This window comes from Neodiprion lecontei, chromosome 3 (genome assembly GCF_021901455.1).
Source record: "Neodiprion lecontei isolate iyNeoLeco1 chromosome 3, iyNeoLeco1.1, whole genome shotgun sequence".
NCBI lineage: Eukaryota > Metazoa > Arthropoda > Insecta > Hymenoptera > Diprionidae > Neodiprion > Neodiprion lecontei.
Genome location: NC_060262.1, coordinates 34,725,346 through 34,741,493, shown reverse-complemented (window position 1 = coordinate 34,741,493; position 16,148 = coordinate 34,725,346). Strand labels below are relative to the sequence as shown.

The 16,148-nt window shown below is 42.4% G+C and overlaps 1 protein-coding gene across 2 annotated transcripts; it reads right to left on the bottom strand.

Annotated features, from left to right (window-relative positions):
- Positions 1-570: 570 nt before the first annotated feature.
- On the bottom strand, positions 571-8,264 carry LOC107226098 (homeobox protein goosecoid-like). 2 transcript variants are annotated; one of them, XR_006903174.1, is made up of 4 exons: positions 7,657-8,264; positions 5,724-6,013; positions 3,030-3,200; positions 842-977 (listed from the first exon to the last, which is right to left on the bottom strand). XR_006903174.1 is itself a non-coding variant. In XM_015666782.2 (3 exons), the coding sequence occupies exons 1-3, from the start codon at positions 8,150-8,152 to the stop codon at positions 777-779; spliced, it is 987 nt and encodes a 328-aa protein (XP_015522268.1). In that variant the 5' UTR covers positions 8,153-8,264; the 3' UTR covers positions 571-776. The 2 variants fall into 2 exon arrangements, 1 of the variants encoding a protein (XP_015522268.1); XM_015666782.2 differs by lacking the exon at positions 3,030-3,200 and having other exon boundaries at positions 571-977.
- Between the last annotated feature and the right edge of the window lie 7,884 nt (positions 8,265-16,148).

The following is a 16,148-nucleotide window of genomic DNA, read 5'->3' as shown; positions in this document are numbered from 1 at the left end:
GATCCAGTGTCGGCAAGCGACGCTGCGTGACTGAATTAATCTAGGTGCACGTGTTTTATCAGTTTACACTGCCCGATATCGAATCCGTTAACGTCGAAGGTCAGGATTCACTTACTTACTAGACAATGTGTGAACGCGAAGCGTGTGTACACCGTGGAGTTTTGTTTTTATGGAAAACGTCTCAAGCTAGTTTCTGATTTATTAAACATGTCTATACTCTATAGAAATTCCCGACACACTGTCGGCTCCTATCTCGTGATGTTTATTGACTGCTGGTATCGCTGTTTCTAATAAGATAGATAAGTATAATATAGATAGAACATCTGTCCAAATTAGAATTACCTGCAAGGCAATGAATTAATTTCCAGGCGTGGAGATCTTGTTATTTTTCTTCAAACGAAAATGTTACAATGTATTTTTTCCAACGTACCTACCCATGCTACAAGATTGCGAGTGAAATCGATAGGCATTCCGTTTGCATATCTATACTTAATGTAAATATATCGACGACGATCGTTCAGAAATTCCTGAATCATAAACGTAATTGCGTTCATTTGCGTCTTTCCTATTCGAACAATAATTTATTAATTTCTCTACATTCATAGTTTATCAGTATTTACAGGCATATGTACATCTTATTTACACTCGGCTGAGAATGAGATACGACCGAATACCGCATCCCGCGAAATCTTAATTTCAAATTTCTAAATCGTGAAAGCATGCACGCTGGTGTACGTGACAAGACATAAGTCTGTTTGCGAGGTTGTTTTCGAAGACTACGCCACTTCGAGATCAGAGCTATCGGTATCCTGATCATGGGGATCTTTCCTAAGGGTTAGATGATTCGCGACTCTTATTGGCGACATGACGACAGCGTCGTCGGTACGTTGCCGTTGTTCGAGCTGCAGCTTACGAAGCCTTTCCTGTTCCTCTCTTTTTTGCTTACGCCACTTGGCCCGTCTGTTTTTGAACCACACCTGAAACAACAACATTGATAATAGGCAATGAAGCGACGGAATTAAGCCGTGACACGAGCTTGCGAGCGAACGAACGAGACTTGTATGCGTCAGATTCAATTAGTGCGAAGCAGAAAGGCACGTGGCAATACGTCTTGACTGGATACATAACAAGTCTCTGGGAATTAAGGTGGTTCTTCAGTGATTACGGTGACAGTAGAACATCCTTTTGGAAAATTGTCTAATTTACGTTAATGTTGTTGGATTAATCCGCGAAAATTAAATTTACGAATTTTAAGAACATTTTGGATGATGGTTTATTATAATTTTATTAATAAACTTCTGTTAGTTTTATATAGTTTTTCGTTTGAATGTAGTAGTCATCAGACACAATTGATAGCGAGTGTATAACAGTTGCATTATTTTCATACATATCAATGTACAATAGAATTCTTTTAATCAAAAATGAAAGTTTTAATCTTCATTTTGTTATTATTAGTAATAAGTCAATACAAATTATGCGAAGATTCGATTCACGATGCTCAAATTCCGCGCCATATCATCGCGTCCCGGTTGTGAGATTTTTGAATTATACACCATTGTTTTTATCATTAAAAATCTGTTCGAAACGGTCAGCAACGTCTCTTTTTCAACATGTCGTTGGAAAGATCATTATTCGAACAACCATTATCTCGTTTTTTGTCAAGGTTTATGAATTTTATGAAATAATTGTGACAGTATCTCCGTCGATAAAACTTGAAATGGCCATAAGTGCTATGTTGCAAGTCCAATTATCAAAAAGCCCGTTTTCACATTTTTGACCGGTAATCTGGTCCAATATTCAACGAGGGGATTCGCTTCATTCCTATTAACAACCAATCCAAGTCTCATATACAGCCATGGATTTTAGATTGACTAAAGAGTAACCTTAAAGAACAATCTGGAAAGAATTTGTAATATCATAAAACCAAAACCGCTTTACTTATTGTCTTGTTAATTTCTTCTACGGTCTCACCGAAATTTTACCCGATGCATTTTATGATGAGCAATCGACCAGAGGACGTGTGAACCCAACATCGTCTTCGTGTGAACATTACATTTCAAAATTTAACGTAGATCGACCGAGTATCAACGGAAGCCTGAGCAAACTCATACATTTATATGTACAGGGCTTTCCACGAAAACTCAGTAAATGTTTGACCATAACATTTTTAATTTCATCAAGGATTTTTTCCAACTTACTACGAGTCCTGAAAAGCTTCGAAGTATTTTTTCAAATTTTTTTCGTCACTCTTCTTTAACCTGTCATTTTTTAAACCCATCTCAGAAACACGTAAATTGATCGTAAAAAAAAATAGTGAGTTTGTTTTGAAACTGAAAAAACATAGGAGATGCGGTGTGTATTGTAACAGATTCTTAACAGATATAAAAAGAGAAAGAACGACTGAAATAATAGAAAAAGATTTTAAAACAAGTTTAAATATACGAGGACCCACTTTGAATCGTGCGTAAAAACGGATCATTTCGGAAATCAAATGTTTTTTTATCTTGTTTCATAAAAATCAACTTTTTGTTTTTGTGTTTTTGAGATGGGCTTAAAAAATTATTGGGTAAAGACGCGTGATTCAAAATTTTTTTAAAAATTCTTTGAAGCTTTTCAGGCCTCGTACGAACGTAGAAAAAATCCTTGGCAAAATTAAAAAATGTTACTGAGATGGCGTGAAAAGCCCTATCTTTTTTCATTATTTTGCAACATATCTTGCGAATATTGACTTGCATATCCGTTCGTCCCTGTATAATCAGCTTTACCATTCAGAGACACGCGTATCCAAGGTTGTCACGCTGACATCAACGATTGAATTTGATAATTTGAAATATCGTCAGTTTGTGTATCTACGCGTAACGCGTATCAGTAAATTTTTCTGAAACTTCGTATAAATTGTGTCTTGTCCCCTTTTGAAGGCAGGCAGCAGCATTTTCGTTTAAACTTCGTGGAAACGTATGTTATACTACGGAAGTAAAATAGAAAACACAAGGAAAACAGTATAATCGGTAAAGTCTTTGGCTATTTACTTTTCCCAAATAAATGAATGCGCCTTTTCACTGTGTACGGTCTGTTCAAAGTTTTAGGCAGTAAAAGCAGATTAGGTTTTTCCAGGACTCCCTAGGTGCGAAATTTCACAGTGAAGTCAGAGTTTTCTTATCTGCGGTGGTCTTATGTCATATTTACTCGCTTCATCATTTCTGTTGAGAAAAAAAAAAAAACCCGAGTTAGTATGTGGATGACAAACTCTTCCTTGAATTTATACTAACACAATTTTCTTTAAATCTGTAGGCATTAAAATTTGTATACTTAGGTACCGTAATTGCGTGGTCAAATTTTTTTTTTCATCCGTCGTGTCTGAGCTTTCATGTATTCAACTCTAAACCTTGAATTTGACGAAACAAGTGCTGCTAAAATATTTATATGATATGCCGTCTAGTCTTTCGTATTCAGTTGCTAATATATTTTTTAAATTTCGACAAAAAACTGTTATCACTTGAAAAAAAATTTTTTTCTAGATACGCATGATAATAATTGAACTTATTTGAATATTATATGATTCGTTTCATGAAAACAACTCGTAAAAGATGCTCTGCTGATTTATAAACCAACAGCGACACCCTCCGAATGGATGAGAACTGTAAGGGTGAGAGGACCAGAGGTAATGGAGAAAGGGCGAGGGGACGAGAAAGGATCAAAGAATTTTAACTCGTGTATATCACGCCTGCGTTTGCACGACACGCCTGTCCGAGTCGATTAGGAAGACAACCGATACTCATTGTCAGACGGTTTGATTCGCTAATGATATTGCATATTCTCAGACAAATTTTACGATTTACGTAGGTATTCACGGTGGCGTGCGAGTGATATTTGAATAAGGGAAGAGTAAAGGTTTCCCAGCATTACTCGTAGCGTAGCGAGATAAAATTGGTGGTAAGGTTTTGTGAAAAATTGAAACCTGCGCATTGGCCCGTAAAAAGTGAAGCGCGAGGAGTGACGAATTGTAATTTTGCCAATGCTTTGAACTCCGACGGAGAAAAGCTCCCGACGATAAAACGGTAAAGTCTTACAAGGAAACAGGACGACTAGCATTTCGTAGGGAATATATACCCTCCCGAATATCTTTCCTCGCAGCGGTGAAGAGCCGTCTATGCAAACAAATTTTGTATTTCTTTAGGAATTTAGATCCATAGAAGATCCAGAGAAGCGAAGATCTCCGGCGTAGTCGCGCGTTGCGGCAAGATTGATGTTGTTCCAAAATCCATGAGCTACCTCACCGCAGAAAAGACTCCTTGACTAAGCCTCTCAAACTCCAAGCGATATTACCTCTCGACGTGGGTGGTCCACGAATATACGTCATATACTCGCTTCCAAAACGCTGTATCATGAGGGTAAGATCTGCCAGAGATCCTTAAATACCCTTGTCGCAAATCTCGTTTGTAGATAGAGAATATTACGAAATTTCTAAGTGTCGCGCGTCGTGACCGAACAAGCATCGAGTGAGTTTGGAATTTTACATCTTGTGTAAATTGTATGCAGCGATTGGTAATCAATCGACGATTATGTAAGAAATTACGAATAAGTTACACCTCGGTCTATTACCCAGGTCACTTATCGAAGCGCAGAATATGCTCTGAAAATATTAGCTTAAACTTGAAGGGTGTTCGAAGGTGACGTAGTACGAGTTTCCTAGTTAAGAACTATCGAATAAGTAAAGTTCGGAAGCCTGAACGCTACATCGTGCTGTAAAATCATCCTTAGGCGTCGATCATGTTTCGACGCGAGTCTCAAAATTACGTCGTAATTAAACATCTGGGTTGAATTTACTGAAAAGCAGGTAAAAATACATGCGCGTAGAACGGTTGGGACAAGTTGTGATTATGCGATTTTCGAAATATCTTCTTTTTTTTTTAAATGGTGCGAATAAAAATAATCGAAAATCCGGGTGAGAATGTGTGAAAATATAAAACTTGATACGGTGCGTATGAAAAACGAGGGTGACAATAAGTGGGAGAGTTAATGGATGACAGAAATGTATCGTAGAGTCTGAGCAAGTCAAACAAAAGCACTCCGGTTGGACTATTTTAGGACATTTTAGTCACATTAAAATATTATAGGCTTTGTGCATTAACGGCATTAACGCTACAAACAATTGACTTCCGACAGTGAGGCTTTGCTTACATTATAAATTGTGCATATCGACCAAACGCGGGTAGGTCAAATATTTACCAGAGAGTAACCGAATATCTTTCATTTCTCAAAAAACCAATTTGTCAGACCCACTGCGGAGGTTCCACCACTGGATACTCTGTCGTTCGTGTCTCTTCCTGCCAGTCGTGGAAGACCCTCGTTCTTTCATAGGTATACAAGGCTTGTCAGCGCTATTTGTCGAAATAATTCTACCGAATCCATTCATGTTTGGACTTTAAAGGGAAAGAATTTCAAGGGCTTTACAAATATTTGGGAACACAGTCCTGTATTATTTTAACACAACAAATTCGGGGTATCAGCAAAACCTCAATAATTGAAAGCGAACGCGTCGATCCGACCAGACGCTTCAAAGGACACATGTAACTGTAATATACTCGGTTAGGTACTCGGAAGAAACCCTCGCGAGTTTACCGTCCAGAAAACGATTGTTTCACGGATGATTTTTCATTTCAAGCTAATAGATTTTCAACCAAATGTTGAAACGTTTCTTAATTCGTTAAAATTCAACTCACTTCGATGCGCTCTTCCTTCAGATCAACCTGAAGGGCCAGCTGCTCTCTGAGCAAGACATCGGGGTAATGAGTTTTGTCGAAAGTCGCTTCCAGCTGCTCCAATTGTTCTTCGGTGAATATTGTACGATGGCGCCGTTTCCTCTTGGTCATCGGTCCAGCCCCCGGAACCCCTGGATTCATGTGATAAGGATGCGTCGCGTGATAAAAAGCCGGTTGCCCGTGAAGCGAAACACCGGCCGCTGCCATCGCAGCGACGTAACCTCCAGGATACAATCCCGGATAGGCGGCAGCTGAAACAAACAGAGCGGCAACAATCGGATAAGCAGGAGTCAGTCTGGTCAAAAATTTACCGTTTACTCTAAGCTAGCCTAAGTAAGTAATCGAATTTGAAAAAAGCTGCGCACTCTCGCCGATCACGCTTTATAATATTGTGAAATTATTGCTCTCTTACGAACTGTAACGAATCGCAATCGAATTGTATATTGATAATCTGGAATGCTACATGCTGGTGTGACAATTCAGGTTAAAATGAGTCCACCATAATTATGCGCTTCTTCTCGAAGTTTAATCAGTATACACAGATTCTTCGTAAGCTAAATGAAAGGCCTAAACTAAATTGTAAGAATCTGACCGAATGGGATAGTGGAAATGGATTTGAAATTGGTTCGAATCGGTATAACTTAAGTTTGTTTCTTTTTTTTTTTATACAAATTTATGCAACAGTGTAGAGCCGTTTGAGACGAGGAAATAAACGAGTCTAAGAATGTATATCAGATTGGCAAATATGAATCCAGTTTAGCTGTGAGTCCATTAAGGCTTCACCTGGATTACATTTCTCCAGAGTTTAAACTCTGCGGCGTACACTTAGCGTTCCCTCGCATGTCACGAGGCGTCGAGACGCCGGTGCCGAGTCCGTATTCCCCCGGGAGACCTTATTTAAAATCTTACAAAAAAAGCTGCTTACATTTTACCCCTAAACGTTTCACCGCCCCGCTCGTCGATGGATGTACGCTCTCCGTAGAAAAAGAGCTTTGCTCACCATCCGGAGTTTCGCGGCAGATTTGCAAGCGCGAAACCGTCCGTGCGAAAGGAAGACGGATTGTAGGTTTCAGGGCGACGATGCGTTTCTAGTTCCAGTCTCGGGGTGGGAAAAAATACGAAAATACTTAGCGCTTTTAAGGTGGTAAAAAGGCGAGACGGGTGATGCCTTCAGGTTTCACGTCGGATTTGTCTCGGCTCGAGTGCACCGCGGACCAGACAATATTCCTTTGAAACGGAAAAATACTGCAGCCCGTGACTGCAGGGTGAAAATATCATTCCAACACCCATTCATCCGTATCCGAATCGCTTGGGATGTCAGAGAATTTTCGCAAGAACGATTCCATCGATTAATAAGCAGGATCGATAATTGATTTATACTCGTCTATCGCGTTATACGCGAAAAGGGCAAGAAATATATCCTTGGTGTTTAGAAATGAAATTTGACTTAGAAATATGTTTATCGTCTGATAACAATCGGCGCGGCTCATCGAGGAAGGCAAAGCGATGAATCTTCGTTTCGCACTTGCTACGGCTTCTTGTAACGTTTCTACGGAAGCCTCGCGCATCAGTAAAGACAACAGAATTTTAATTTAGCGAATCGTCGTATTTGCTGTGTAAATACATTCTGCGTCGAAACGACCCCTCCGATATTTTTCTAAAAAGGCTTCAACCGTTCGTTGAAAACATTGCTCTCGTGCGTCCGTCGATAAAAAATGTCGCAAAATTTAAACGATGGTTACAACACTTGTCTCGAAAAATCTGAAATACGAGTCGAGTACACGTGATGAAAATTCCCCTTGAATGAAGTTCCCTTCGTCGACTCTGTTTCGGCCGTATTTTGATAAAAACACGCAATCTTCATCACACGGGTGATTTGAAAATTCAAACCCACCTAGAAAATCTGCAGACGTGAACGCCAAGTGATGGAGCTGCTGCTGAAGGGGATGCATGGTGGCTGTCCTCGGCGGCGAGTTAATTGGTTCGGCATTCGGCAGGGTTGACAAACTCCCGGAGCTCGTCGGGGTGACGTTGCCACCTGTGCGAGGGGCGAGGATACTGTCAATGGTGAATATGGACGTGGGCGAAGACATGGTAGCCGAAGAGCTGGGCCTGGAGACGGACGGACGGTAATTCAATTGGTCAGGGCTCGCGGGACTGTGGATATTCCTGGAAAATACGCGTTCGCGATCGAGATCCGCATGATCTCTTGACGACTGGATTATCTGGGATTCGGACTTGATCTTTTGCTGCAAGGTGTCGGCCCCGTAGCCGTACAAGTAGGCGTGACTGTACCCAGAAAGTCCTGGTCCGTCCTGAACAGGGCTGGAAGGTTCGGTCATCGAGGATCTTGATTTTGGGGAATCGCCGGCGAAGATGCTTTCTACCATGTTCCAAATATTATTACCTCCGATGTCACTCCGCACGAATTGGCAGACCGTGAAGCTTTGTCAATTGTATTTCCGAGGTCCTTCAGGGGATCCACTTCACCGGAAGTCGGAGGCAACATTCGCTTTGACGGACGGATCTCCCTGTCCACGATATTTGCAACTCAAAGCAATCGCCTCGACGTTTGTAGCGAATTATTCTCGAGCTTTACCACTCTCTACATCTATTTCACATCGGTGTTCCGCACAGATTTCGGCATCCGTCGCGTCGGCCGAGTGTTGGATCACTTTCACCTTAAATTCGACCGAATTCGATCAGCCCGAGCCAATCGAAGTGAGAAACTAATCAACGAATCAGGCACTCTGGCACTTTTTCATCTTTCTTCAATCCCGTTGGTTCTAACTTCACGAAACTTCTGATCATGGACGTTTTACCGCCCGTTTAAAACACGCCGGACGATGATTTAACAGCGTCGATTGATGAAAATCGTCGATGTGAACATGTTGCGACACCCCGGGTGTTTCAATTCGTCGACTGATTACCGAGACGAATGAGAGAATAAATTGACGGCAATGGAAGGCGGAAAGAAATTTTACGACTTGGTTGAAAACTCGGGCCGGTGCATTGGCGAATTTCGACGCCCTCTCCTCGACGAGCTTTTCGATAACTAGAAGAGACAAATGTCCAGACACGAAGCCCCGGCCTCGTAGTTCCTCGTCGACGCGCCACCCTCGCTGCCTGAGCCACCCTGCAGTCTTCTCGCGGATTGGCTGCTAGGCGTGGCTTCGAGTTCCATCCCCTAGGAAAACGCCGCTCTCGGGGACAGAATTTCGCGATGACAACCGGAAGCGTAACTTCGTAACCGGAGGGTTGAAGCCGGTGGAGGGGGCTGACGCATTTAGTGTGGATAATCATCAGACGCCCCGTGTGTTACCGTTTTTTCACGCCGTTCTCTTTGTACCTTCCGTTCGTCTGTTCCCTGAATCTATGCACGTACGTCTCTGCATACGCGATATGCATTTACGTGAAGATCCTCATCCACGAAGGTTGTACAATTACGCAAATTCTGTGTCCAAAATGTACATCGAATTATATGTCATAATCGGGTGCAAATTCAAATGCCCATTTTACAACAATCGCTCAATCCGCGAATATTATACTTATTATTTTCCATATTGTCCAGATTATTCGATATTAATCATTTCATACTGATTCCTCAATTATCGAACTTGTACCGTATTGAGATAATCGGACCGGATCGCTCTCTTTAGCGTAAGAATTTTTTTTCTTTAATACCTCTTTTTACAACAGTCGTGAAACTAACACATTAAACCTGATATTGTTAAAGTTATTCAAATTTTCGTCAGACCGTAGAAAAATTAGGTACCCGTCGTGATGCCAGATACGCCGGGTATCGTTGAACTGTAATCCGTAAAATGTCTCTTCAATTATTTAAAATCCCGCGTCCGTGTGCCCGATTTAAGAACATAAAACCGTTGTAATGGGTATTAGGGGATGGGAAAATCTCGCGTGCAGCTTCTACACGCGTAGTAGAAATATTATACACGTACGTATGTGTATGTTATGTACATAGTTCCGGTTCGTGTGGGTACGACGGTACAAACGAAACCGCGTACGTGTGTTCGACGTTGTATTATGTAACAGTCCATCCATACGTTGAAACCGTTCGGAAACTTACATACGCGTACAATTTCGCCGCGTGTGCGAATACGTATATATGGGCTATTCTTTCGCAGGGATACATATATGCCAACCCTAATCCTAATCCGGACGTTAATCGTGGTCGAATCCAGAGATCCTAGATCCCATGTATCCCTGCCCCCTGAATCACCCTTACAGCTTTACACGCGGGATGCTGTTAGAACCCTTCGTCATTCTCTTTCTTTTATATGAATTTCTGGTTGCTGTACGTCCGTCATTACAGAGACGAATATTGAACACACGATGCACGCTGTTCGTTGCAGTTCCAATTATAGTTATACTTGATTGAAAAATTCAAATTCGGTTGCAATCCGAGTCCAAATGTCGAACGCTAACCGCGCCTTAAATGTTTTGCTCGCATTCTCGGAGCAACCATAGGATACCGGCATATGCGCGATATGAGGATATAAACGGGCCATGCTGCACATGCACAAGTTCCGTACTAGGCTGCAGTTGCAATTCGAGGCAGCGTGCGAGATGTGGGATTAGCCGCGCTGTGGATTAGGGCCCATTTTGTAGGACCAGTTCGAAGGATCTGGCGCGAGCCAGCCTTGCGACTCGTCGCACATCGAAGTCTATGCGAGACCAAGATGGTGGTACAAAACACGATTTAGATTACTATAGCATTTCACTAGGATTCTGTACTATGAGCAGCTTTCCGTCTCACGGAGATTCGTCAAGAGAGTAATTACAAAACCACGTACGAATTCCATTAAGGCCTATAAAAAGGATTTGTTTCTTGAAAATTTAACCCATTACCCGATCAAAACGTATCACAAAGCGAAACGGCTTTCAACATTTTTTTAAGTGCCGCAGTTGATTTCATCTCCGTTCCAAGTATTCGCTGCTTCGTGATAAAAAAAAAATATGGGACCATCGTGTGAATTGTTGTCAGCAGCGGTGGTCTCATTCTCTGCAAATCATATAATAGAACGCGTCGACTGGATCGAGGATGGGTAAATTTGCCGCATCAAAGGACTTCTCGTATTCTCACTTCCCCCGAAGTGCGAACGAGCTGAGACTCATGAATATAATAAGTTGGCCCCATTGTCGGAGAGGCGAGAGCCCTGCTTATTGGCCTGCCCGCGACAAGTATATGACAACTCGCGTTCGCGGGACAAAGGAAAAGTTAATTGCATTGTCAACGGCAGAGTGCCGCGCTATCCTTTCACCGATCTTATCAAATTATCACGGGTGAGTGAAATAAATGGTAATGCAATCGGAAGTCAATAAAAGTCTTCGAATCGAGTCGCATCGCTGCCGGAGATGTTACGTCGGGTGTTTGAGAGGCGAGACTTAATTTTTTCGGAATCAAGCTTTTGCGGTAATCGAGCGTTACAGCTGCGTAGAATCTCAAGTCCGGCAAACGGAGACCGATTGAATGAACTCGGTTTTCTCTCGAGTCAAACGTTTCGAGTTTGGTTTTCGCGTTAGATCGCAACCTGATTTTTACTCCACTCAGAGTTTTTTTAGCGCTCGAAGGATTTACAAGGATATAAACACATTGTGGAAGGATCAGGAATTCCAAGTCAAGAAGTATATTATACAAATTACATCGCGACGCGTAACCACCGAACCCACCGTCCTCTCAAATCTCTTCAATTCCAGTCGTATTTTCACGAGATGTAACACCTAATTGGCTGCGGTACTCAACGCGAAAAGATGAGGTTCATGGATAATCCCGAGGTGAAGTTTACTCTGAATATTTTCATCCCCCAGGGGCATCCGCGGCAGGGACGTGCGTTTCGAATCTCGGTCTTAAAGTATACCTACCGTGAAAATATTACCTCATTCGCTCGCGCCTGCAGCAGCTGTTACACTTGTTATTATACAGGCATCGCCTGCAGGAATTATTGCATACAGCGTGATCATGCCTCCGGCGAATACGTGACTTTGTCTGGATAATTAATTACGATAAATAGTCACGGGAGAACGACAAAGAAGGCATAATGCACGTTGCATTAATTAGGTAGGTACAAGCTTGCTGCGCGGTGTAGACGAGTATAAACCGAGTTTCCTCATCTGTAGATACGTGTAATCAAGTTCAACAATTATAATACTGTCACGCTGCTGAATTCACTTATCCCCAAGAGTTCCGTCACTGTTTTTTAACACGGCAGTAGTTTCCTTGTTTGCTTTTTGGTATCTGCTGGCTGTACTGTTACCGATACAACAAACAGGCGGCATTCTTCTGTGCCATAGTTTCTTCTTTGTCGTTATGCAGGCACATTCCATGTCAGAATTTCAACGTCAAGCCTGTAAAGATGGCTTTGCGAATTTCCACGATTCCGTTTGCGGGAAAGGACGAGCATCCCGTAGCGCGGCAACACTGGCGCAGTTTCACGGGTGTTTCCCGGACGAAAGCCTTTGATTTTTAAGCCAAGAGGTTCGAGTGTGACCCCCGAGAAACAAGCTCAGCAGGTGTCCCCAGCATCCACTTAACGTCGTGCTTATAGACGTGAAAACATCTGTTTTGTCTGTTTTGCAGGTATTGTCACGGTATTAGGGCACGGCGGTATTAGATTTTCGCACTGATTGCCCGTAGGTCCTAATCCTATCTCTGTGCGTCTACGTGAATCTTCGCCAAAAGTGCCTTTCTCCGATTCATCGTAATAACTTATACTCGTGAGAAATAGACATTTATTTTTGCGAGAAAAATTAAACAGAGAAAAAAAAAAAGTCTGAAGCGATCAGATTTCATTATTCCGACACTGAAAATTGGGACGCGGTAATGAAAAAAATACGTTTCTGGCCGATAGTGTAATATACGTATAATAAAGGCGCGACTGATGGGTTCGTTAAGAAAGATATCAGATGTCACCTTCATCGAGGAAAGAATTCTGTGCAGTAACATGCCGGAGCTGGAAGAATAGAGCCGACAGAGAACTACGCGTTGCGAATTCCCTCTTCATCCTAAGCTAAATATCTCCTCAATTTCCATCCCGCGTTAAATCCTGCCGCAGCATCATGAAAGATGCCGAATTCTATAAAAAAAGAAGTCTCAACACAAAAGCTCGGGCATCCGCGTCACTATATTTTAACTTCCACACGGATTATAATTCGTTGCGGCAAATATTTGCTTTCTAGACCCGCTGCGAGCAGGAAAGATGAAGAGGAACGGACCGCTAAAAAGGAGTGTAATGTATTATATATTATTATACCTTTGTCAGGCGATTTTTACGGGAACTCTCACGAAACGTAATTCCAGTATTCATCTAGCAGAAACTTACGTTAACGTAAAATTTACCCTCAGGTACTCGTCTTGCAAATGATCTCTGTAACAACATCCGTGACGCCACGTCCGGTTTATAAATTGATCATTATTGGTATCGCGATCGCACCAAATCACGTTATGGAAACCGGATGATGGGCGAAACTAATTTTATGCTGCAGCGGCGAACGAGGAGTAAATATACGCGTCAACGGTTATCACAAACGTAATTGGTGAACGCGTTACAATAACATCGATATATTCAAAGGGCTTGACAGTAAATTCCGTGCAATCTGGCGCGTTATTTGCTGTTTGCCTCGTCGCTAGTTTAATGCAACCGAGTCGTCGTAGTTGATCGATTGCCAATTAATTTTCTATAATTGGACAACGGCAGTGTACGTATACATACGAGATACATGTAAATGCAGCCAATTGGCGTGACCGTCATATTTTCGATAGAACCAATTAACACTCAACGGAAACAAAATCCGCCCGCGTCCGTTCTCTCTTTCACTTTTCCGATAAAAACATTTTTATCTCTCTTCTTTTTCTCATTATCACTGTAAATCGATGGCCGAACTCGAGGCTTCGGTAAATTGGAGAAATGTTGGTGGGAAGATTTGTAAAAATTACGTAAGGCACGAGGATTTACATTCGGTATACAAGTTAATTATACATTATACTTAAAGTAAATTTTTATCAGCGGTTAAAGTTTCATCAAAACTGAGGAAGCCGAATAAAGTTCGCAGGGCGGTGATTCGTAAGATTGGCTGATTCGGCGAAGGTGAAAATTCTACCCAAGTCACTTATTCTTCTACATACCGATCGGTTTTCCTACTTATACAATTCGTTATGCAACCAACCGAGGAACCAAAACGGCTGGGTAATTACTCAAGGAGCTTACAACCGTGTTGTGGCAAAGCATTAATTTTGTTTTCATTCGAACTTACGACGGCGGCCCGAGGGTGCTGGCTGAGTAGGTGGCCGAAGGTAGGGGGTTCCCGGTCGCAAAATAGGGGTAATCCCCGGCGACACGAAAACCTCATCGCGTGATGCGGGTGTGAGCTGCAGAATCAACACTCCTTCGGGATTAGATAACGCTATATACCGCGGATACGCGGGGATCCCCGGTAAGATATCTATGCAGGGCCCGGACGCTCGCTGCCGCATCGCCTTCCGGATTGTTGTCCCAATGCATTATCATCTCACTTAGTAAAATCCACGTTCGAATAACTCTTCGACTAAAAGCCTTAGCCCGCCGCGCACTATCGCACACCAGATAAGCATGGATCTTTGATTTAAATTAAGACGGTACGGGAAAATCGGAGCTTCGTCCTCTTTTCTATCTTGTTTTGTTAACTGAAATCCGAATTCAGCTTCTCCGAAATCCTAACGTGATTCTCAAGACGACCCGCAAAATTCATTAATATCCTCGAGTATAAAGGGAGTCGGTCTACACTCAGCCGACTGTACGAAACAACTACAATCCTCCATCGCGAGGAAAACTTTGAAACAGGCACCTGATTGCTCGTCCCCGTGCCTAGCAAAACTTTTTCACTGATTACATGCGCCATTATTGTTTAGAGTTGTCGCGGTCTGTTATAGAATTATCGTCACTGATAATTCACCGATGTTATCAGTTTAGCATCAATTATGGAGCAATGGACAATTTCTCTAAGGGATTGCTTGTTGAGGTATGCATTTTTCTTACGACGTACATGCGCCGCGTACGTCTAGCATGTACACATCCATCGGCTCTTCCACGATTGTAGTTACAGAACTCTGTGCAGAGATTATTCTATTGCGTAGTATAAACAAAGAGAACACGCCAGGGGGGTGCCACCCCAGTCAGTGGGTACGCGATGTTGTTTGGTCTGAAAATACGCCATTGTTTCAGTCCGATAAAGAATTCAACGTTTGGATAATTACATCAGCATCGATTGTTGCCGCCGGCAAAGTTAGGCTGCAGGCTTACGCAACTTAGACCGCGTCCCTAGGTCTGAGCCGTAAAAATGTTCAAACCCCTCCACAGGGTTACCTCAACCCCCTGAATTTCAGTTCGCAAATCGTACAACTTCCTCCACGGCAAAGAACGACAAAGTCGATTTGCAATCTTTGGAGAATAATCTCAATGCGTGGATCTGATATGTCACAATTGCTGCAAAGTGTTTCGGAATGTCTTGACAAACTTTATGAAAACTTATAAAAAGACTATGTAAAATTTTGTGTTTCACGAGTAAAATAATTTTAGTAATTTTGTTTTAGGCGCGTCGAAATCCGCAACGTTTGACGGTTCGTACATTGATCTTAAAATTTGCCAAGGCAACTGGATACTAGCTGTTGAAACTAAGCATTCTTCCGAGTGTAACCGTTGACCATATTTGCCTACACGTTGTAATCGTTTGTTGACGACGCGTAAATTTGCAATTTAACAAATTTGAACGGAGAATTTGTACAATTCGTACTTCGTGGTCTTAAGCCCTAGTAGTCCTGCATCCTTGAAAGAGAAGGATATACGGCTGAACGTGGCAAACGCGAATATACCACGAGTGAAGGAATCAGTGAGCCAGCAGCTGCGGTCCTCTGGTTCCATTGTAAGCAAATAATCCAGGATCCTTGGCCTGGCCAAGACATCCTTGTTTGCCTTTTATTAAACTCTTGTTAAACGCTGCCTTTTCATCGCACACAATTGAATCGGCAAAATGCCGAAAATAATACCCACCCGCCCACCGGGACCAAGAGCGAGAAAAGCGATCGCCGCTGCAAACCGAGTGTTTGGTCTCTTTCTTCCCTACATCTGAAATGGACACCGTGTAATCGCGCCTTTATGCGTGCCGTTCCGTTCGCAAGCGACGAGCTTGCAATGGAGAAATATATTATGCGAGCTGCGCGATTTCTAAGGGTTCCGAAACCATGCGTTCCATTGTAGCAACCGACCGTCGGATCCAATGAAAATATTTGGATGTTTTCGGAATCGCATAGAGGAGAGCCGTATTATGTCCGGTGAAAAGTATTTCTCCCTTTGACATCAAACTCTACAGTCTACACTAGGGGTTTCCTCGAGG